This window comes from Mytilus galloprovincialis, chromosome 10 (assembly GCF_965363235.1).
Source record: "Mytilus galloprovincialis chromosome 10, xbMytGall1.hap1.1, whole genome shotgun sequence".
Classification (NCBI taxonomy): domain Eukaryota; kingdom Metazoa; phylum Mollusca; class Bivalvia; order Mytilida; family Mytilidae; genus Mytilus; species Mytilus galloprovincialis.
Genome location: NC_134847.1, coordinates 34,110,132 through 34,133,009, shown reverse-complemented (window position 1 = coordinate 34,133,009; position 22,878 = coordinate 34,110,132). Strand labels below are relative to the sequence as shown.

At 31.9% G+C, this 22,878-nt stretch overlaps 1 protein-coding gene across 5 annotated transcripts in view; it reads right to left on the bottom strand.

The window, feature by feature from the left end:
* LOC143047438 (uncharacterized) overlaps positions 1–22,878 on the bottom strand; it is a 134,252-nt gene that overhangs the window by 952 nt on the left and 110,422 nt on the right. For 3 of the 5 annotated variants that reach the window (XM_076220497.1, XM_076220498.1, XM_076220500.1), the window contains 11 exons: positions 22,644–22,674; positions 17,484–17,624; positions 15,508–15,645; positions 13,463–13,560; positions 12,981–13,027; positions 11,936–11,997; positions 11,128–11,205; positions 8,601–8,651; positions 6,810–6,934; positions 1,924–1,983; positions 723–851 (listed from right to left, as the gene is read on the bottom strand). In XM_076220497.1, the coding sequence (XP_076076612.1) occupies positions 723–851; positions 1,924–1,983; positions 6,810–6,934; positions 8,601–8,651; positions 11,128–11,205; positions 11,936–11,997; positions 12,981–13,027; positions 13,463–13,560; positions 15,508–15,645; positions 17,484–17,624; positions 22,644–22,674 (960 nt within the window). The other 2 variants (XM_076220499.1, XM_076220501.1) reach the window with 2 other exon arrangements.

The following is a 22,878-nucleotide window of genomic DNA, read 5'->3' as shown; positions in this document are numbered from 1 at the left end:
TTGAAATTTGTCAAATTCAGCATTTACTCTGCAAACCCTGCCATTCCTTCTTCCAGACTTAAAGATATTTTATGAATTTATAACTAAAGCAAGCTGGTGAAGAATTAACAGATTTATCTCCCCATTGTTTTGATATAGATAGATATATAACTTAATGCTACAATCAACCATTAAATACTATGATCTCAGTCATGAATATGACATGAATGAAGTGTATGGCTATTCCTGATTGGTAGATATGGACACCTGATATTTTTCATTATTAGAGACTTTATGCACTGTTCATTATACCAAGGGTGAAATAATATGTATTTTCCTTATCCCTTATAGAACAGAGATGTTTCTCATTTCTCACTTTTTTATATAGATAAGCCCTTTCTTTGGTTTTACTGTTTAAATAGTTCAACACTAGTAATTTCTGGCGCCCTTTATAGCTTGCTGTTTGGTGTGAGCCAAGACTCGGTGTTGAGAAGACTGTACCTTGACCTGTAATGGTTTACTTATATAAATTGTGACTTGGATGGAGAGTTGTCTTATTGGCACTCATACTACATCTTCCTATATCTATTTGTTTTCTACGTAAGGATGAGACACATGTTTTCAAGTGTAAAATTAGTAGACAAGGAAGAGAAGTACAAATTATATTAAGAAAATCAATGGGAACCAGTTAACTGGTAAAGATTTAATCAACAAAGTTATCTCCCATTGTTTTGACATCTTACTTTTCCTCTTGTTCTGTATCCTGCTCTACTTCATCCATGATATTCTCCAGCGTGTTACTGACATTGTTCTGTTGTTCTCTTAGATTTGCCAAATCTCGTCCAACTAGGGCTTTATAGCCTTGCTCAAATCTGGAATAAAAATAATTTGTTTAGAACTCTAAAAATTATTTTTTCTGGCAGATTTTTTTCAGTTCTTTATAAGTTTCAAAATAATGATAAAACCAAGTAAATGGCAGAAAAATTGGCAATTTGCTGTTTCAGAATCTAATGCATTCTGGGTAATAATTTCAAAATAGTACATCAAAATGTTGTGAATGGTTTAAAACATTCTTAACAATTGACATTCAACCAATGACATAACGTTATGTCAATTTTGGTGTACAAACAATGAGATTACCCACAATCCTATTTTACATCCACATCAGGTGGACTTTGGTTGATAGTTTCTCATAGGCAATTACACCACATCTCCCTTTTTTATATTTCCACACTATTATTCAACAATTCAAAAGGTATCATTAATGAAGCGCTTTGATATAAAAGATTTATATTTATATTTATTATATACTTAGAAGTAAATACAGATAAATTGTATGTGTAATACAATCAATGGCAAGCGTGATGTATCAGCCACCCATGATGATATCGATATCAGCACAGTTGCAAAAGCTTTATCACACCTTTAATCTGTATGAGTTCATGTCATCAGTCTCTGTTGCAAAGGCTTTATGTTATCAAATCCCTAAGCTGTATGACGTCATGTCAACCCTATAATCTGTATGACGTCATTTCAAATCTCCTTATCTGTATGACGTCATGTTGCATAAAAAAACATCTACTTGAGGTATATGTATATAATAAAGTGTATATGATATGGCTTTTTCAATATCACACACCGTATCAACCCTCAACCAATATAATCCCTCGAGCAGAGCTCTTGGGATTATATTGGTGTCTCGGGTTGATACGGATGCGATATTGAAAAAGCCATATGATATTCTCTATTTATCTTATACTTTGTTTATAGAAATGTTGCAAATCTTTATCAAATATTTATGTTTAATACACGCATGTAGTTGTATAAAGAAAACTGTGCGTCACTCTATAATTTTGTTAATTTTTTGTTCTTGGAATGCCTAAAAGGCAAGAGAAACTATAATTTATTATATTGAAAAAGGATAACTGCTTAATCTAAACATACCCTTTTTGAAATGCCTCTTCTTCTTTGGAATTCTGTTTTGTAACTGTTAAAGACCTCTCTCTAGAATTAGATATAAAAAGTCTGATAAAACACGATTTTTAAAGCCAGTGTTTCAGTAAGTTCTATGATAAGAAATGATTGAATTGAAATAAACGTCACAAAATAAACTAAAGGCTCTAAAGAGCCTGTGTCGCTCACCTTGGTCTATGTGAATATTAAACAAAGGAAGCATATGGATTCATGACAAAATTGTGTTTTGGTGATGGTGGTGTGTTTGTACATCTTACTTTACTAAACAGTCTTGCTGCTTACAATTATCTCTATCTATAATGAACTTGGCCCAGAAGTTTCAGTGGAAAATGTTAATAAAAATTTACAAATTTTATGAAAATTGTTAAAAATTGACTATAAAGGACAATAACTCCTTAGGGGGTCAATTGACCATTTCAGTCATGTTGACTTATTTGTAAATCTTACTTTGCTGAACATTATTGCTGTTTACAGTTTATCTCTATCTATAACATGTATAATAATATTTAAAATAATAATCAAAAACAGCAAAATATCCTTAAAATTACCAATTTAGGGGCAGCAACCCAACAACAGGTTGTCCTATTCATCTGAAAATTTCAGGGCAGATAAATCTTGACCTGATAAACAATTTTACCCATTGTCAGATTTGCCCTAAATGCTTTGGTTTTTGAGTTATAAGCCAAAAACTGCATTTTACCCCTATGTTCTATTTTTAGCCATAGCGGCCATCTTGATTTGATGGCCGGGTCACCAGACACATTTTTCAAACTAGATACCCCAATGATGATTTTGGCCAAGTTTGGATTAATTTGGCCCAGTAGTTTCAGAGGAGAAGATTTTTGTAAAAGATAACTAAGATTTACGAAAAATGGTTAAAAATTAACTATAAAGGGCAATAACTCCTAAAGGGGTCTACTGACCATTTCAGTCACGTTGACTTATTTGTAAATCTTACTTTGCTGAACATTATTGCTGTTTACAGTTTATCTTTATCTATAATAATATTCAAGATAATAACAAACTAGAGGCTCTAAAGAGCCTGTGTCGCTCACCTTGGTCTATGTGAATATTAAACAAAGGAAGCAGATGGATTCATGACAAAATTGTGTTTTGGTGATGGTGATGTGTTTGTACATCTTACTTTACTGAACGTTCTTGCTACTTACAATTATCTCTATCTATAATGAACTTGGCCCAGTAGTTTCAGTGGAAAATGTTAGTTAAAATTTACAAATTTTATGAAAATTGTTAAAAATTGACTATAAAGGACAATAACTCCTTAGGGGTCAATTGACCATTTCCGTCATGTTGACTTATTTGTAAATCTTACTTTGCTTAACATTATTGATGTTTACAGTTTATCTCTATCTATAATAATATTCAAGACTAGAGGCTCTAAAGAGCCTGTGTCGCTCACCTTGGTCTATGTGACTATTAAACAAAGGAAGCAGATGGATTCATGACAAAATTGTATTTTGGTGATGGTGATGTGTTTGTACATCTTACTTTACTGAACATCCTTGCAGCTTACAATTATCTCTATCTATAATGAACTTGGCCCAGTAGTTTCAGTGGAAAATTTTAGTAAAAATTTACAATTTTATAAAAATTGTTGAAAATTGACTATAAAGGACAATAACTCCTTAGGGGGTCAATTGACCATTTCGGTCATGTTGACTTATTTGTAAATCTTACTTTGCTGAACATTATTGCTGTTTACAGTTTATCTCTATCTATAATAATATTCAAGACAATAACCAAAAACAGCAAAATTTCCTTAAAATTACCAATTCAGGGGCAGCAACCCAACAACGGGTTGTCCGATTCATTTGAAAATTTCGGGGCAGATAGATCTTGACCTGATAAACAATTTAACCCCTGTCAGATTTGCTCTAAACGCTTTGGTTTTTGAGTTATAAGCCAAAAACTGCATTTTACCCCTATGTTCTATTTTTAGCCATGGCGGCCATCTTGGTTGGATGGCCAGGTCATCGGACACATTTTTTAAACTAGATACCCCAAAGATGATTGTGGATAAGTTTGGATTAATTTGGCCCATCAGTTTCAGAGGAGAAGATTTTTGTAAAAGATTACTAAGATTTACGAAAAATGGTTAAAAATTGACTATAAAGGGCAATAACTCCTATATTGGTCAACTGACCATTTCGGTCATGTTGACTTATTTGTAAATCTTACTTTGCTGAACATTATTGCTGTTTACAGTTTATTTCTATCTATAATAATTTTCAAGATAATAACCAAAAACAGTAATATTTCCTTAAAATTACCAATTCAGGGGCAGCAACCCAACAACAGGTTGTCAGATTCATCTGAAAATTTCAGGGTAAATAGATCTTGACCTGATAAACAATTTTACCAATTGTCAGATTTGCTCTAAATGCTTTGGTTTTTAAGTTATAAGCCAAAAACTGCATTTTACCCCTATGTTCTATTTTTAGCCATGGCGGCCATCTTGGTTGGTTGGCCGGGTCACCTGACACATTTTTTAAACTAGATACCCCAAAGATAATTGTGGCCAAGTTTGGATAAATTTTGCCTAGTAGTTTCAGAGGAGAAGATTTTTGTAAAAGATTACTAAGATTTACGAAAAATGGTTAAAAATTGACTATAAAGGGCAATAACTCCTATATGGGTCAACTGACCATTTCGGTCATGTTGACTTATTTGTAGATTTTACTTTGCTGAACATTATTGCTGTTTACAGTTTATCTCTATCTATAATAATATTCAAGATAATAACCATATAACGGCAAAATTTCCTTAAAATTGCCAATTCAGGGGCAGCAACCCAACAACCGGTTGTCCGATTCGTCTGAAAATTTCAGGGCAGATAGATCTTGACTTAATAAACAATTTAACCCCATGTCAGATTTGCTCTAAATGGTTCGGTTTCAGAGTTATAAGCCAAAAACTGCATTTTACCCCTATGTTCTATTTTTAGCCATGGCGGCCATCTTGGTTGGTTGGCTGGGTAACCGAACACATTTTTTAAACTAGATACCCCAATGATGATTGTGGCCAAGTTTGGTTAAATTTGGCCCAGTAGTTTCAGAGGAGAAGATTTTTGTAAAAGTTAACGACGCCAGACGACGGACGACAGACGACGGACGACGGACGCCGGACGCCAAGTGATGAGAAAAGCTCACTTGGCCCTTCGGGCCAGGTGAGCTAATAATAACCAAAAACAGCAAAATTTCCTTAAAATTACCAATTCAGGGGCAGCAACCCAACAACAGGTTGTCAGATTCATCTGAAAATTTCAGGGCAGATAGATGTTGACCTGATAAACAATTTTACCCCATGTCAGATTTGCTCTAAAGGCTGCGGTTTCAGAGCTTTAAGCCAAAATCTACATTTCACCCCTATGTTCTATTTTTAGCAATGGCGGCCATCTTGGTTGGTTAGCCAGGTCACGGGACACAATTTTTAAACTAGATACCCCAATGATGATTGAGGCTAAATTTGGTTTAATTTGGCCCAGTAGTTTCAGAGGAGAAGATTTTTGTAAAAGATAACTAAGATTTACGAAAAATGGTTAAAAATTGACTATAAAGGGCAATAACTCCTAAAGGGGTCAACAGACCATTTTGGTCATGTTGACTTATTTGTAGATCTTACTTTACTGAACATTTTTGCTGTGTACAGTTTATCTCTATCTATGATAATATTCAAGATAATAACCAAAAACAGCAAAATTTCCTTAAAATTACCAATTCAGGGGCAGCAACCTATCAACGGGTTGTCCGATTCATCTCAAAATTTCAGGGCAGATAGATCTTGACCTGATTAACAATTTTACCCCATGTCAGATTTGCTCTAAATGCTTTGGTTTTTGAGTTATAAGCCAAAAACTGCATTTTACCCCTATGTTCTATTTTTAGCGATGGCGGCCATCTTGGTTGGTTAGCCGGGTCACCGGACACAATTTTTAAACTAGATACCCTAATAATGATTGTGGCCAAGTTTGGTAAAAATTGGCCCAGTAGTTTCAGAGGAGAAGATTTTTGTAAAAGTTAACGACGGACGACGACGACGGACGACGGACGCCAAGTAATGAGAAAAGCTCACTTGGCCCTTTGGGCCAGGTGAACTAAAAACAGCAAAATTTCCTTAAAATTACCAATTCAGGGGCAGCAACCCAACAACGGGTTGCCCAATTCATCTGAAAATTTCAGGACAGATAGATCTTGACCTGATAAACAATTTGACCCAGTCAGATTTGCTCTAAATGCTTTGGTTTTTGAGTTATAAGCCAAAAACTGCATTTTACCCCTATGTTCTATTTTTAGCCATGGCGACCATCTTGGTTAGTTGGCAGGGTCACACCACACATTTTTTAAACTAGATACCCCAATGATGATTGTGGCCAAGTTTGGTTTAATTTGGCCCCGTGGTTTCAGAGAAGATTTTTGTAAAAGTTAACGACGACGGACGACGACGGACGCAAAGTGATGGGAAAAGCTCACTTGGCCCTTTGGGCCAGGTGAGCTAAAAAATATATTTTCCCCTCATTTAACAAAAAAAAAAAAAGGATACATGTGAAAATGGCTACAAGCACTTTTGCACATCAGATGGCAAAAACCAATAATAAAATTTGTTTGCCAAAACTTTTTGTTTGATTACAAACATTTGATTTACTAGTAACCATATACAGATAAAGCAGGCTAAACAGAACTTATTCAGGGACTTAAGATTTCATTTGATTTTGGCCGATGTTATATTTTATCAGGTTCACAACGCATACAATATGATATAATGGTGCTTTAAGAACATGTTTGGTTTATACAGGTTTTTGGGTTAAGCCAGGTTTCACTGTACAATCTGATCCTTACCCTTCTGAAGATGGCTCTCTAGAACTGAGAGATAATCTGTCTGTAGAGTTTGTCCTTAGTGAACTGGTCACCGAATTTTTCATCACAGTGGATGCTATAACATTCTGGAACTTTGACTTTGCATCCTATAATTAAAGAAAGACTGGTTGATTGATTGTAGCTTAACTTCCTATAAATAAATGCAATCCACTTTCATTGCTATATTCTAATAAGGAAATATCCATTGTCAACTTTTTATTTTACACAAGTTATATCGATAGTCTGTAAAATGATTAATTTTATTAAAAAAAAAAGCAAACAAAAATATTGCCTTTATCAAAATCCGACATTTATGCTAGACCACTACTGTGATAAGCTGTCCCTAAACATATTAAACTTTGAATAATAAAAGGCATCACACTGAAGAGATTTTGCATTAAAGGGCATGTTTTTTTGGGGTTTCTAATTACTTTTTTGTTTTACCTGTAAGGAACTTTAAAAATTGCAAGACATGTGTATGATACATCATAAATCTGTTACAGTAGACATTTTACTTAAATTTACTCTATGTAAACATATCACTGTTTCAATTAAATGCATTGTACATGATAAGATGCATATTTGTTCAAATACAACAAATATCAATAGAGCATTTAAAACTTAATACCATTATACTTTTGGTATGACAAAGTCAGCAGAAACAGCCACATTTTATCAAAGTGCTTAGATGACCAAATGTCTCTGTGAGGGGTAAATAAGGCAATAAATTCTGCAAACGCCATGGCAGATATGGAAATATAGTCATTGATTGTTGGTTCCTTAACGTCTAGTGACAAATATTACATGCATGTTCAAGACTAGTTATGGTTATATAAGAGATATCCTCATACATATTTGCTAGCTGTGGTTAAATACAAATATCTGTATTCTTTTCATTAAAAAATACAGAAAAGTAACACTACCTATCGACCAATCAAAATCAAGATTACTTACAAGGTTTAATCAATAAATGTTGAAATAAACCCTCCACATTATGTAAAACTTAAATACCCATGAAAAATAGGTCATGGTCAAACGAACCCGGTCAAAAAGAAAAAGGTTCACCCTACTTCAAATCCAATTACATTTAACCTATATCTATAAAACCTAATCACAAACAAACTTTTAAGTTTGACCCATTATCTAAAGTAATCAGAAAGTTCATTTAATCACACAAACTTGAAGTTGATTTAATTAATCAGTTAAAAATTAGATCAACAATAACTGGTATGAGGTATGAACTTTTCAAACCCTTAGGTTGATTGATTGGTTGTTGGTGTTTTAACGCCACATTTAAGCTATTTCATGGTGGCAAGTTTTTATTGGTGGAGGAAGCCAGAGTGAAAATCCTAGTCAATAAGAATTGGAGTCGAGTGCACCAGCATAGGTTGAGTTTGAACTCACAACCTCAGTGTTGACTGGCTAGTGATCACAGTAGTAGAACTAATTAGACCACTTGGTCAATGAGGCCATCATCAAACCATTAGATATCTGCATACAGAATATGAATTATGAATTGACAAATTCTATAAATAAATAGTTAGCCAAAAACAAATAGTTGACACTAAAAATAGCATTTATAATGTTCACTATTGAAGAAAAGAAATAAAAAAAAAAAGAAAAAGACACATTTGATAACTCTTTTAAAAGAGAGTGCTCATCCTCAATTTTAACTGCTTTATTTTTAACATGGTTTGTAAAATGTAACATGACTTGATACCTATGTGTGTATTTTTACTTCACAAATATAAACAACACAATATATTTTTTTACCTCATCATCCCGTTGATCTTTCCTGAGTCCCAACCGGGTATCAATCAAGTCCTAACAATACAATCATGCATATCTAAAGTTAGTGTTAAGTCGTCTACTATGGCTTGTCAACACATACATACTTACAAAATTACCAAATCATTGCCTTTTTAAATTTTAAATCATAAGCGCTATTCCATTAGAATGTATGTTGAAGGGTAGGTAGGGAAGTTTAATTATTGAATGTGGATCAGTTGTCTTTTTTCAGTATGCTTCTATTACCACTATGTAAAATAACTAAAAAACGGTTATTGGTTATATTTTGAAAGTCCCTTCCTACCCTCCCACATATATTTTAATGGAATAGCCCTAAATTGTAAATTCTATTCATATATGAGTTGACATGCCTGTTAATACAGTTAATATTTCTACATGTGTTCAAAAAAGCTACAAAGATTTTTCATCTGAATAATTTTTTTCCAAGACATAAATGGAAACTTTTTAAATGTCTCATTTTTATTTGAAATTTGTACAAAGTAATACTCAAACACTTATTTCTTTGCCAATTCATAATTTCTGGCAAAAATGGACAAAAAAACATCCCGGTTAAAAAATGTGCTGTAAGGTGAGTTCTGTCTGCGTATGAAATTCAATTGCAGAGTAACATTTTTAATTTCTCAAATTCTGAAGAGAAAAGATAAACTTCTACATTTTTAAAAGATCAATAATTTCCATGATTTTTTTTTGTCAGATGAAAAATCTTTAATCAAAATAAAGTTTGCAAAGCATAATTTTAAATATATGAATATCTATAACATTGCATATGAGGGGTTTTCCAGAAGAATAGGTTTTGAAAATGTGGATTCATTATTATTTATGGGATACCAATTTTCGTTGATTTCAAGGGTATATGCGAACCATAATTATAAGTTCAACGAAGAACATTTTTTAAATAGACTCTACTATAGAAAAACCACGAATTGAATACCTCAGAAAATATATTTTTTTCCTACATACTAGAAAAAATTAATGAATCCACAGTAAATGTTCAGGAAATCAGACTTAGCAACCAAAGGGAGATAATCATTTTCATGTGAATTCTATTGCATGATGGATATAAATACACAATTTGCATTTTGTCCTTCATGCTTATATAATCATTTCTGGAATAGCCCTTCAAACAATAATATCAAAACAACTGAAAAGAAATATTGAAAATTACATAATATCACTTCTAACTGAATATATGTATTTGACATAAAGCAACAACCAATACCGACTATTGCAGACAAATAAATAAGTTGTTTGTGACACTCAGATAATATACCAAGATGCTAGTATAATTCAGTTTTAAGTGCGAACACACACAAAAACTCGGATTATAATTTTCTGATTCATGCTAACTCATTCATATGATTGTCACGTGAGAGATATTTAATTTCACCAAATTTTGACTGGAAACCACATACCCTGTAAAATCTATAGATGATTTTATTTAATGTGCTATAACTTTAGTAATAAACCCATCAGTTAAGAAGGACTCACCAAAAAATATTAATCTTTTTATCTCAAAATTATTATCAAAAATAAGTTCCCAATTTTTGGTTTAACTTTTAATTTTGATAAGAGTAAGTGTTTATTTCATAAGAAGAACAAATGAAGATATTTTTCGGGAAACCTAAAAATATGGTATTTGATCCATGGCAAATCTGAACTATTAGAGAAGAATATTTGTTACAGAGATTGAGTCAGGTCCATTCCAGCTTTGGGTTGTATTTTAATTGTCTAATGTTATATGTGTAACTTGTGTGTTTGGTGATACTTGTTAAAAATTGTTGCACCCAGTATTCGTTTTAAATGAAGTTCATATTAAAAATGATTTTTGGTGGCCTGTGTAAATGATGTAAATATCAAAGCTACCAAACACAAGTTCAAACTTTAGTGCAAAATTCATTCCATTTTACCTGACTCTTATTGTATTCTTTCAGATTTTTTGGCTAACAATATTAACGAAAATCATTATTGTAAATTTTACCAACAGTCATTGATAAAACATAATTAAAATATCATTAAAAGGGGGTAGAGCATATAGTGAAAAAGAATTTGAGTGCATGCAATATAAAATTAATTTCAATGAACAAGCTATTTAAGTGTACATTTAGAAAACAGAAATTAAATGGACAAAAATTAAAAACATGCTGTTCAGTGTACTGATATATAAACATTAAGCAGATTAAATTGGCTAAAAGGAATTCTACATTTTCTCTTTTTAAGTAATGCATATAAAATATGACAATTTGTAAAACAGCATTTTGTTGATTGGCTAGTATAGATTTAAAAAAACAGTATACTACTTCATTTTTTTCCCTTTTTTTTTAGCCAGATTTTTACCATTTCTTTACCCACTAAATTTCCTATCACAAAAACGGTCATAAGCTATTTCAATACATATATGTAACATAATTATTGTGTTTGAATTGGCTATAAATTTTTACAATCATGCCATTTTAATAAATTTATTTCTGATTGATAATGTATTGATATTTACCAGGGACATAGAATGGGATAATGTTCCATTGGAGCCTACTCTTGGACCAGTACTCTCACTCACCCTCCGTCGGGCAGTCTGAAAAATAACCAAAATTAGTTTGTAGTTTTTATGGCATATAACAAAAGGTATTTACAACATGGAGCTCTATTTGTCATTTTTATCTTTGTGTAAACTGTATGTTCCCTAGAACTTATTTATGATCTTCAAAGGATTTTCACATCTCCCACTTGAAGTCCAAAATTCATGATTTTGCCTTTACAAAGTGATTCAGTAGAACTAGAATAACCAAGTATTGTCAAAATCTTTAATTTGCATGCATTGAGAAAAATGCTGCATAGATAACTTTGATTCCAAGACAACATATGTTTTTTCATATAGATTAATCCTGCTGCAACTGTTTGCACCTGTCCTCATTCAGGATTTGGATGATCAGTAGCTGTCATTGTTTATGTGGTTCATAAGTGTTTCTGGTTTTTTATATAGCTTAAACAGTTGGTTTTCCCGTTGGAATGATTTTACACTAGTCATTTTTTGGGGCCATTTATAGCTTGCTGTCTGGTGTGAGCTAAGGCTCTGTGTTGAAGACCGTACTTTGACCTATAATGGTTTCATTTTACAAATTGTGACTTGGATGTAGAGTTGACTCATTGGCACTCATACCACATCTTCTTATATATAATTATTCTATATATGAATTATAATTTGTCTTCCATCACCAAGTGACATGAACTAGACAGACAGTTTATGCTTATAAGAAAGCCCCTCCCCTTTCTGCATGTCACTGATATTCGAAGGAATGACTTACTTTTGTTACACCTATTCCTTGACAAACAGATGCAGACCTCCTTGATGCAAATCCAGAAGAATCTGAAAGAAAAGAAATCAAATAAAATGTTATATGCATAATTGTTTATACTTCCTCATTTAAACCCTAGTGGATAATAGTGGACTGATAGTCCCCAAGGGTTTCACCAGCCAAATAGCAAGTACAAATGTACTTTGGAAAATTTTGATATTGTATTGATTAAAGTTTGCTGATATAAAATTTTGGAAATCATTTTAAATTAAGGAATACATCTCCCTCATGCAAAAGTTCTGAATGCTGTGTCCAGATTTAGCTATACTCTAAGTCCTTTTTAGTTTGATCAGCACTTTGCCATTTGTATAAGGTTTTTATATTTTCAAATATTTTAAAATGTTTTGGACTACAGCGTCACCGGTGAGACATTAATTGTTGAAATGGTGCAGTAAAAGTTGTGCCATTTATGTTTTTGTCTCGTTAGTAATCATACCACTCTCCATAATGCAGAATAACACATCAAATTATTTGTATATTATAGGGTTATTGAATGAATATTGGGGAATATTGTCCTGAGTAGAATTTTATATTGCACGAGTTTGCGACTGCAATATATGTTCTACGAGGGACAATATTCCCAAATATTCATGCAATAACCCTTTTTGTGTATAGCAATATAATATTTGAAAGTAAAAATTGGTTTAAACTAAGATTTTGTCGTTGATGAAGTCATGAATTTTGAAGATTTATTGCACTAGTGCAATATTAGAATTTATTGCATGCCAACTTTTGGGTACTTTCTGTGGGAAATATTATATTGCTATGCAATAATAGCAGGTATAAACTTTGAGGTTTTGCAATAACATGTTGTGTTATTTACTTTTTTCACTTCCACTTGTACATCAATTTTCTCGTACTCTTTTTTCGTTTAAGAATTAAAAGTTGTATAGGAAAACCCCATGGCAAAAGAATCGAATTGTTAAGATGTGGTTTGTTTATAGCCATACGAATATGCAACTTAGTGAGCAAGAGAAAACATATCAAAGTATACCTGAATCAAAAGTGTGACCAAACGGGCGACCATCTTGAATAAGTTTTCTGAAAAATAAAGTCATATTATAATTTTTTTCAAACCATTGTGAATACGCATAAGTAAAAATTGATTTGTTTCGGATTTTGAAGTCTTCCTGCTTTAAAATGATGGATTGATTGTTGGGTGTTCAACATGAAAATTTTAAAGAACCTTTCACATATTTTTAAATTCAAAGTACTGTGGAATCATTAATATTCGTTGGATACCAACTTTCGTGGATTTCGTGGCTACAGGAGAACCACGAATTAAAATATTCAACGAATAACAAATTTTCTAAAGGAATAAATGCATATTTTGGCAAAACCACGAAATCAAATATTCATGAATATGCAAGTTTTTCTGAAACCACGAAAATTTGTACCCACGAGAATAAATGAACCTACAGTATTAGCAAACCAGAAAGAGGTGTCTGAAAATCTACTCATTTCATAAAGCCTTACCTAGCTTCTTCAAGTTCCTTATGTTCTTGTTCATATGCCATTTTTAGATTTTCAACATGAGCTATCATCACTTCTATTGCTTTACTCATTCTTTTCTCCTGCAATTATATATACAATTTGATTTTCCTATGATTAAATTTCATTTTTTTTTACATTTTTTTATTACTAAATTCATTTTGCATACTTTAGAAAAAAAGATGTACTGCACTAGATGATTACTGTAAATTCAGAAATTATTGTGATGTTTTAATTATTGCATAAAATGAGACAGGATAATATAGTCACAATAATTTAAACTCACATTATGAATTTTTTTTTTTATGATTAAAACAGGATTTTTCTCAATATCTCAAAAATTAAAATCACCTTTTAATCCATACATGTCAAGTGACATGATATTCGCGTGTAATACACGCTTTTTCAACGGTCTACACGCGAGGATTTTGTCACATGGCGTGTACACGCTTTTCAACGCTTTACACGCAATTACACGCATTTTCGTTCTTTTCACTTTGTGGTCGTTAGTGATATCGCTATTCTCGGTTTTTTCCCTTATTCGGCGATAAATACCGAAAATTTCGAAGTTTGTCTGCCATATTGTTTATTTTTCTATATAGACATAACAGTAAAAGGTAAGTAGTTTGTGATTAGTTTTAACGATTTTGTTACTTTCTTTCAAATTCACTTTATATGGGAAATGTGCACAGAAAGAGGTCGCTTCCAGGCCTGTACCGTCGTCTAAAGCGCCGATTGATGTGTACGTACCAATATTCAATGTTTATAAATTATATTTTGGAGTTCGAGTTTTATTGATCGAGTGACAAGTAACGTATTGTGCATTCTTTATTGCAATGATCAAAAACAATACATGTGAGAGGAGAAATACAATGTAGCTAGTTGAATAACCATTTAACATGTTTATTTAATGGAAATCAAATTTATAAAACATTTTTCTCTTTTAATTTCAGTTTCAAATATAGCCAACAGATTCTACACTCACTACAGGCCATGGGGATGAAAATATCACAGAACTGTTGGATCAGCTCTCATAGTACCAGCTATCTTCTGATGAACTACCCAGTTTTGACAAGGCAATGGGAGAAATGGCAGAGATAATAGATGACATTTTACATTGCCAAAAAAACAACATAATGACATTCTTTCAAATATCAATTCCTACTGTGGGAGAGCTTTTTCAATTATAAAGAAATATTGACACTGAATTCTGATCAGAACTTGACTATGTTAGATTTATATTGTACATTGTTGTATATTGTTATCAAATAAATGGAACTAAACTTGAAACTGGCAGTTGTTTTGAATATGTGCCTAGTGGTGGAGCCTTAAAAACAACATAACAGACCACTGTTTTATACAATAAAAGTTCACAGTTGTATATAAACAAATTTTTATGTGAAATTATGAACATTACCACATTCATATTAAAAAGTCCGCATCTACGTCACACGTTTTTACACGCTTTATGACATGTCATGTCATGTCATGACATGATTTCCCATTGTCAGAGGTTGACATGTATGTTTTAATCTAAAATGACAAAAATAAATGCACGCAATAATTTCTGAAGTTACAGTATCCCTTTATTGATTTTGAGGGAAAGGAAAAACAAAACCAACCTTAATATTGTTGACACTTTCTTTTTTCTTGATTGTTTTTTTTATAAGCGAGTTTCACTTGTTGACCAGAGGCCAATTGGGGTAAATGATGTCATTGAACAATTGCCTCATAATGTTATATTATAACACAAGCATAAGAAGTTTACCGTAAAATGCCACTTTTGAAAGTGGTCTATACAAAAGCAACAATTATAATTACTTGTTGAACATCAAAACATTGAAATTAAATTATGACACATATATAATAGCCCATTGGCGGATCCAGGGTGGATGGGTTCCGGGGGTTGGAACCCCCTTTCTTTTGGCCGATCAAGGCATTTGAATGGGGACTTTTTAAAATGGCTGGATCCGCCCCTGTAGCCAATCAAATAGTTACTATATAATGTAAAGTATAACAGTAATAATTACTTGCTGAACAGCACCAAATACTTCAGCCCTACTGGAAACTTTTGTAGAAGTCTGTTCCAGAACATCTATATGTCGTCTGATCTTCTTCAATACATCTTGTACTTGGGAATCTACACATTCCGGTAACTGGCTGATAGTCTGAAAAAAGTAATAGAAATTCTTTAAAATATATTTTATTTTTTAAGTCAACTTTTTTGAAAATTGAAGCATATGGTTAATTTTGTTCATTGGGAATCACTTTAGAATACTGTAAATTCAGAAATTATTGCGAAAAATGCGAAAGTGATATAACTGTGATAATTTAAACTCGCATTTTAAATTTTTTTTAATATGAATTAATTAAGGATTTTTCTCAATATCACAAAAATTCAAATCGCATTCTAGTATAAAATGACAAATCTATAATAAGAAATGCTAACAATAATTTTGGAATAAACAGTAGCATATAATACCTACATATGTATCAATTTTCATTATCATTAGCATAAAAAGATGTTTTTTAAAATCAAAGTTACAAAATCTATGATAATATGATACTTTATTACACTATAAACTTTTTCAAATGTATTATTTTTCTGTTTGAGATGTTAAAAGGTGTTAACATTTTACTATTAGACTTGAATTACTGATCATCTTGGTATTAAAATGATTTGCACCCATTTAATAGTCCAAACTAATTTCTAAAGTGACTTTTATCTCAAGTTAATGAGGCAATAACTGTTAGAAAATTTGAATGAGGCAATAACTGTCAGAAAAACAACAGGAACTTTTAATGATACTGATAACCCTAAAATACATCTTTCTTAACAAGTTATGAAACGGCTGTTTTTTAGTGTTTTTTTTTTTACATAAATAAGGCTGTTAGTTTTCTTGTTTTCTTGTTTTATTTTGTCATTTCGGGGTCTTTTATAGCTGACTATGCAGTATGGGCTTTGCTCATTGTTGAAGGCGGTACGGTAACCAATAGTTGTTAATATCTGTGTCATCTTGATCTCTTGTGGAGAGTTGTCTCATTGGCAATCCTACCACATCTTCTTTTTTTATAGTTATCAAACAAAGTGAAGAAACAAAGTTTTTGCCTTATATTGTTTATTTTTTTGACTGGTGAAAAATATTGTTTATTCAATTCATGAACCAATGCATACATGTATATATCATAAACTTATTCTTCCGTGCACAATTTGATCATTTTTTACGCAAATATAGATCGTATAATTGTCAATTTTTGTTCTCTCTGTCTGTAATGATTTAACAAATATGGCAGCTCATTAAATGCTTTGTTTTGACTCGAAGTTTACTGATTGTCACCTTATAGTAAACAATCAGCCTGTGCTTAACATGTACAATCAGATAAAGTTTATTTCAGTGACAGGTCCATGTGTATTGCGATCACCAGATTTTTAAGAGAAGGTTCACACTAAGGTCACTATGCATACAGAAAATATGTCGGCGAATTGCTTCCTGGATACAAGCAATTAAAAAAATGTAAACTTCTAAATGAGGACAAATTAAAGAATTTTCTTTAAGAAAAGTTTATGTAAATAAGTTTAAATAATGAAAACTATCCATTTTGTTATAAAAAACATATGCATCTTTTTTTTTTATTTGAGGTTTCATATGACTTTAAAGTCATGTTTTGTAAACCAGAAAACAACATAGATCTCAAAGACAATGGTTCCACTTTTTTTTATATGATAACAGAAACACATAATTAGTACTGATTCAAACAAATTGGTACATGCTTATTATATGATACACCAATTTTCGTAAAATTTGACACCAGGAAATAACATAAATTTCAAGTTTTGTTTTAATCCTACACCTTTTCTATTCATTTAATATACCAAATCAGGAATATGACAGTTGCGTCCATTCGTTTGATGCGTTTGAGATTTTGATTTTGCCATTTGATTTTCCTCGGAGTTCATTGTTCATGTGATATTACTTACTAGTCAACCATTTTTAGTAATACAAACCTCCAAAGATGTCCTAAGACCTTTAATTTCTTTGTCAACATTTTGTTCAGATAAATCTCTATATCTTTCTTGTATCTCTAGTCGTTTCTCTAAAGTCAATTTGTCTGTTTTGAAGGCTAATGAAAGACTGGTAAACTTATTCTGCAAAGTAATAATAAGGATCATGTTTATATTTCTCTATAGTTTATTCATCCAGTGGCAAATATTACACAGATTACATGACGAGAAGTTGTTGATTTATAAAAATTATAAAAACAGACTTAGCTGAGTTTTTAACGTGCTAGTTCATAAGGTATCAGTCCACAGAAAGACATCCAATCTAATCAAAGAATCATTTACACTCGCAGCAAATCATTCTTTGCTCATATTCTTAAATTCAAGGCTTAAAAAAACAAAAACCAAATTTCTTGTGTTGGAGTGATCATACTTGAAATCAAACTCATGACCCCAAGTCTCAAGGTGAGCATACTACCATAAAATAACAATATTGTAACAAAATGAATATTTATAACTGAACGGCATCAACAAAATAATATCAATTGTATAATCATAAAGTAAAGGAGATATTGGGTACAATGACTTTCATCCAACTACCAAAAAAAAAACACAAATAGACAAGTAAATTTGCCTTTTATCAAGCTTTATTCGTTTCTTGACCTTTAACTTTGCATACATAATATTACCATCAAACGATCATAACACATTTCTACTTAAAAGACCTTCCACAAAGAATTTAAATTAATCTGTTTACAACTGCATTTACCATTGTGTTAATTGCACAATGCATCCCATTATTTAGGCAGGTATAAGCAATATCTGTTCCCTTCAAGGTGCAGAAGGCCAGGGTTATTTTCATGCAATTTAATCTTAGTTTATTTTGAAATGTTTATGTGTTGAAAGGTTGTTATTCACAGATGTTTGTGCAAATATATTTAAGGAATGACTTATATTTTTTCTGTCTATGAAGAAATAACATAAACTAGAGGCTCTCAAGAGCCTGTATCGCTCACCTGACTCTACTTGGGTTTTTGAAATCATATAAAAAAAGATAAAATTTGGCTACAAAGTTACAAAACTTGGTCCACACCTCATAAGGAACATTCATGCTATGTTGGGTTCCATTCCATCAGTGGTTCTCTAAAAGAAGACTTTTGTTTGCATTTCTCATAGGGTCCTATGTTAAACTAGACCCCCCGCTGGTGGCCATCTTGGATGATGGATCAGCTACAAAATAACAACACTTGGTCAGCATCTCATAAGAAACATTTACGCTATGTTTGATTTCATTCCATTCAGTGGTTCAATTTGAATGTATTTCCCATAGGGTCCTATGTTAAACTAAGTCCCCCCCACTGGCAACCATCTTGGATGATGGATCAGCTACAAAGTAACAACACTTGGTCAGCATCTCATAAGGAACATTCATGCCATGTTTGGTTTCATTCAATTCAGTGGTTCTCTTGAAGAAGTTGTAAAATGTTAATGAATGTGGTGAACGCTGAATAATCAGCGTAGCAGGATATGTTAGAGTATGCATCACCTTTTTGATATCATTTCGAAATAGACAGAACATGTAACATCCAAAATTAAATTATATGGAGGAAGATCAATCTTTAAAAAATATTTTCCATTATTTCATGAAATTACTTTTTCATTTCACATATTTATTCTTCTGTGTGCTGTATTCATTTTGAATCTTTGATATCTGAGTCTGTTTGATTCATATTATTACTGTATAGCTTGTTATTTTCACGGGTGTTAATTTTGGCGATCTTCATTGAAATAGGTATACTAAATATTTTGGCGGTTATTATTTTGGCAGATTAAAACTTTTATCAATACATTTGCATGTATACTTTTAAATTGGCGGAATTTAATTTGACGATTTTGTTCTATCTGCGAAAATAAGTGAAAATTTACACCCCGCAAAAATAACCCTCTATACAATATTTTACATCATACTTGACGTGATAATTAACTATCAAATTGATTGACTACAACTTGATGATTAACTTACTACTTTAAACAAAAACTTTAATCTGATCCAGGATAGACAGACAGACCAGACAGACTGACAAAAAAACATACTGCCCCTCAATATCAAAAAACAAAAAAAATACCCACACATTAAACATTATATAAACTTTTTGACAAGGAACGCACAATTTAAAGGTAAAAGAATTGTGTGTTTGAAATTTCAACACAGCAGGGTGAGAAAAAAGTATTTTAGGCTGCAGTGATATTGTTTGCCTTAAGGAGGTAGACCTAGGCTAAGGGAAATAACTCTTAAAATCATCAGTACGTTTATGTCAACCATTTTTTAAGAATATATTCTAAGCTTCTAGGTTACATAGATTATTTTCAATCTGTTTCAGGTAAATGCTTAAAATACATGGATGATCTTGGCTTTTACAAACGCTTAACTGATTTAAAGAGTTATCTCCCTGAATCAAGGTCTACCCCCTTAAATTAACAGAGAATAAAGGCTTTTTCCCCTGGAGAAAAATCCCAATTTGAAAAAAAATGGCTTAAATTATTCCCAAAAAGACAACTATTTTCCCAAACAGTGCAGTCTCGTTAGTAATTGTGCATGGAAACAAACTGAAAAACACTCATCTAAACATTTTTCATGCCTAAAATGACCAATGTGCAGATTTGAGGGTCTACATGTATTTATGTATCATCACTGTTGAATCTAAGAAGGGGTCTTATTTCAAATGAGGGTCTGCAAATTGAAGTTCCGTTAAAATTCATGGTTTATTATAAATTTCCCAATTTGATAAAAATGACGCATATTTTCCAAATAAAAAAGGGTAGAGGTAGTTTTGAAAAAAGCCAACAATATCACTGGGCTGAATAAGCTGTGAAAAAAAATTCATCAAAGAAAAAAAAAATAGCTTTAGAACATGATCAATGTATATATGGATGTGTAGTTTTCTAATGTTAATTTCATGTATAAGATACAAAAAGCTAATGAGGTGCTAAATAACCTGTCAGATTAGGAGGAAAGCTGCCAAACGAAATCTGTCTTGCATTAACATAATTCATTTATCAACTTTAATTCTATAATGACAAGCATGTTCTGACACAGCATGTGCTTGATCTCCTTTAAAATTCCTTTCACATTGAAGTTCAAAACATTATTATACTCAAGCAGTGCACATTTAAATGTGGAGAAAGAATTTAGTCTGTTTATATTTAAATCAGTTGATTGACTTGTCGAAAGGGGTATACCTAAAACTTGATAAAAAGAGTTATTTATAGACATCCTATTTCCAAATCATGTATATCCTTGTACACCTGATATTGCAGTAAAATATCTATTTATAGACATCCTATTCTTCTCATATATGTTATGATGGTATGATAATAAATCCCTCACATATTCATATGACAAAGACATAATCTTTCAGTCAGTTTAATTGAAGTCTGGAGCTGGCATTTCCATGATGTCAGTTAACTGCTAGTAGTCTGATGTATTTATGTATTGTCATTTTGTTTATTTTCTTTAGTTACATCTTCTGACATCAGACTCAGACTTCTCTTGAACTGAATTTTAATGTGCGTATTGTTATGCGTTTACTTTTCTGCATTGGCTAGAGGTATAGGGGGAGGGTTGAGATCTCATAAACATGTTTAACCCCGCCACATTTTTGTGTCTGTCCCAATTCAGGAGCCTCTAGCCTTTGTTAGTCTTGTATTATTTTTAATTTTAGTTTCTTGTGTACAATTTGAAGTTTAGTATGGCGTTCATTATCACTGAACTAGTATATATATTTGTTTAGGGGTCAGCTGAAGGACGCCTCTGGGTGCGGGAATTTCTCACTGCATTGAAGACCTGTTGGTGACTTTCTGCTGTTGTCTCCTCTATGGTTATGTTAATGTTATATGCCTGCACACCTTATATTTTGCAGTAAAAGACATTCAATTTCAAAATCATGCATCCTTGTACACCTGATATTGTAGTAAAACAACATCAGATGAATTGTTCACTATAATTTTAGAAGAAAAATAACAGAAAGTAACCCGAGTTTATTGTACTGTAAATTGCTACTGAATCTTTGAAGTGTACTTAAATGTAAGAAGTAAATGATGTATACAAGAACCAAATAAAATTTTGAGTCATCACCAAAAAGTATACAGATCTTTAGATTAATATAACAAAGAAGTGTGTAAAGTTTTAAGCAATAATCATAAATCGTTTTTGAGATACGGCACGACATGTTAAAACCCTTTCCCCTTTTTTACAAAATACTCAAAAACTCAAAAATGAAATCTTGAATCAACACCAAAAAGTATACAGATCTTTAGATTAATGTAACAAAGAAGTGTGTAAAGTTTTAAGCAATAATCATAAATTATTTTTGTGATACAGCGTGACATGTAAAAAACCCCTCCCCCTTTTTTACAAAATACTCAAAAACTCAAAAATGAAATTTTGAATCATCACGAAAAAGTATACAGATATTAAGATTAATATAACTAAGAAGTGTGTAAAGTTTTAAGCAATAATCAAGAATAGTTTTTGAGATACGGTGCGACATGTGAAAAAAAAACACACCCCTGTTTTAGTTACAAAGTGTCCTAACTCAAAAAGTTTAAATTTTGTTTTCACCAAAAAGTATACAGATCATTTGACCATTATACGAAACAACTATATTAAGTTTCATGAAATTTGGATAAGTCGTTCTCAAGTTACTGTGCTACATGTTTAAGCCCGGCCTACAGACGGACACCGGACATTTGTATACCATAATACGTCCCGTCAAAATTTTGACGGGCGTATAAAAAATCAGTCTTACCAAATATTTCCTTATTGTTTAACTTGTATGTACTAACTGGTAACCTTCCTCTAGAAATTTTTTGTACCAATATTTCCTCTTTCTTTTTGGCGGAATTAACACAAGTTTTAGTAAATTTTACAGGTTTTTTGCATTTTGTTTATGTCTTGACGGTAATACAGAACAATTAAGCTGAATGCAAACAAATCATTAAATGCATTACACATGCATTTGAATGTCAAGCAGAACCATTAGGGCTTACTTAACACATACATTTGAATGACAAGCAAATTCATCAAGACTTACAAAAACACAGGCATTTGACTCCCAATCGGATAAATTAAGATTATCTATATAGCAAACTAGGATACAAACATACCTCTATTTCAGATTCTGTTAACTGATGGATACTGAAAAAGAAAAAAAATTGTAACATACTAGTTTATAGACAGTTACTGCAATTCAAAGGCATTTCTTCATTTATTACTCATGCTGTCCATTTTAAGTCCAGAAAACCAAATATAACATAAAATCCAATTCCCCAAAAGTGACCAATAAAATCTTGAAGCCCACTACTTTTTATATAATATACTATGGATTCATTAATATTTGTT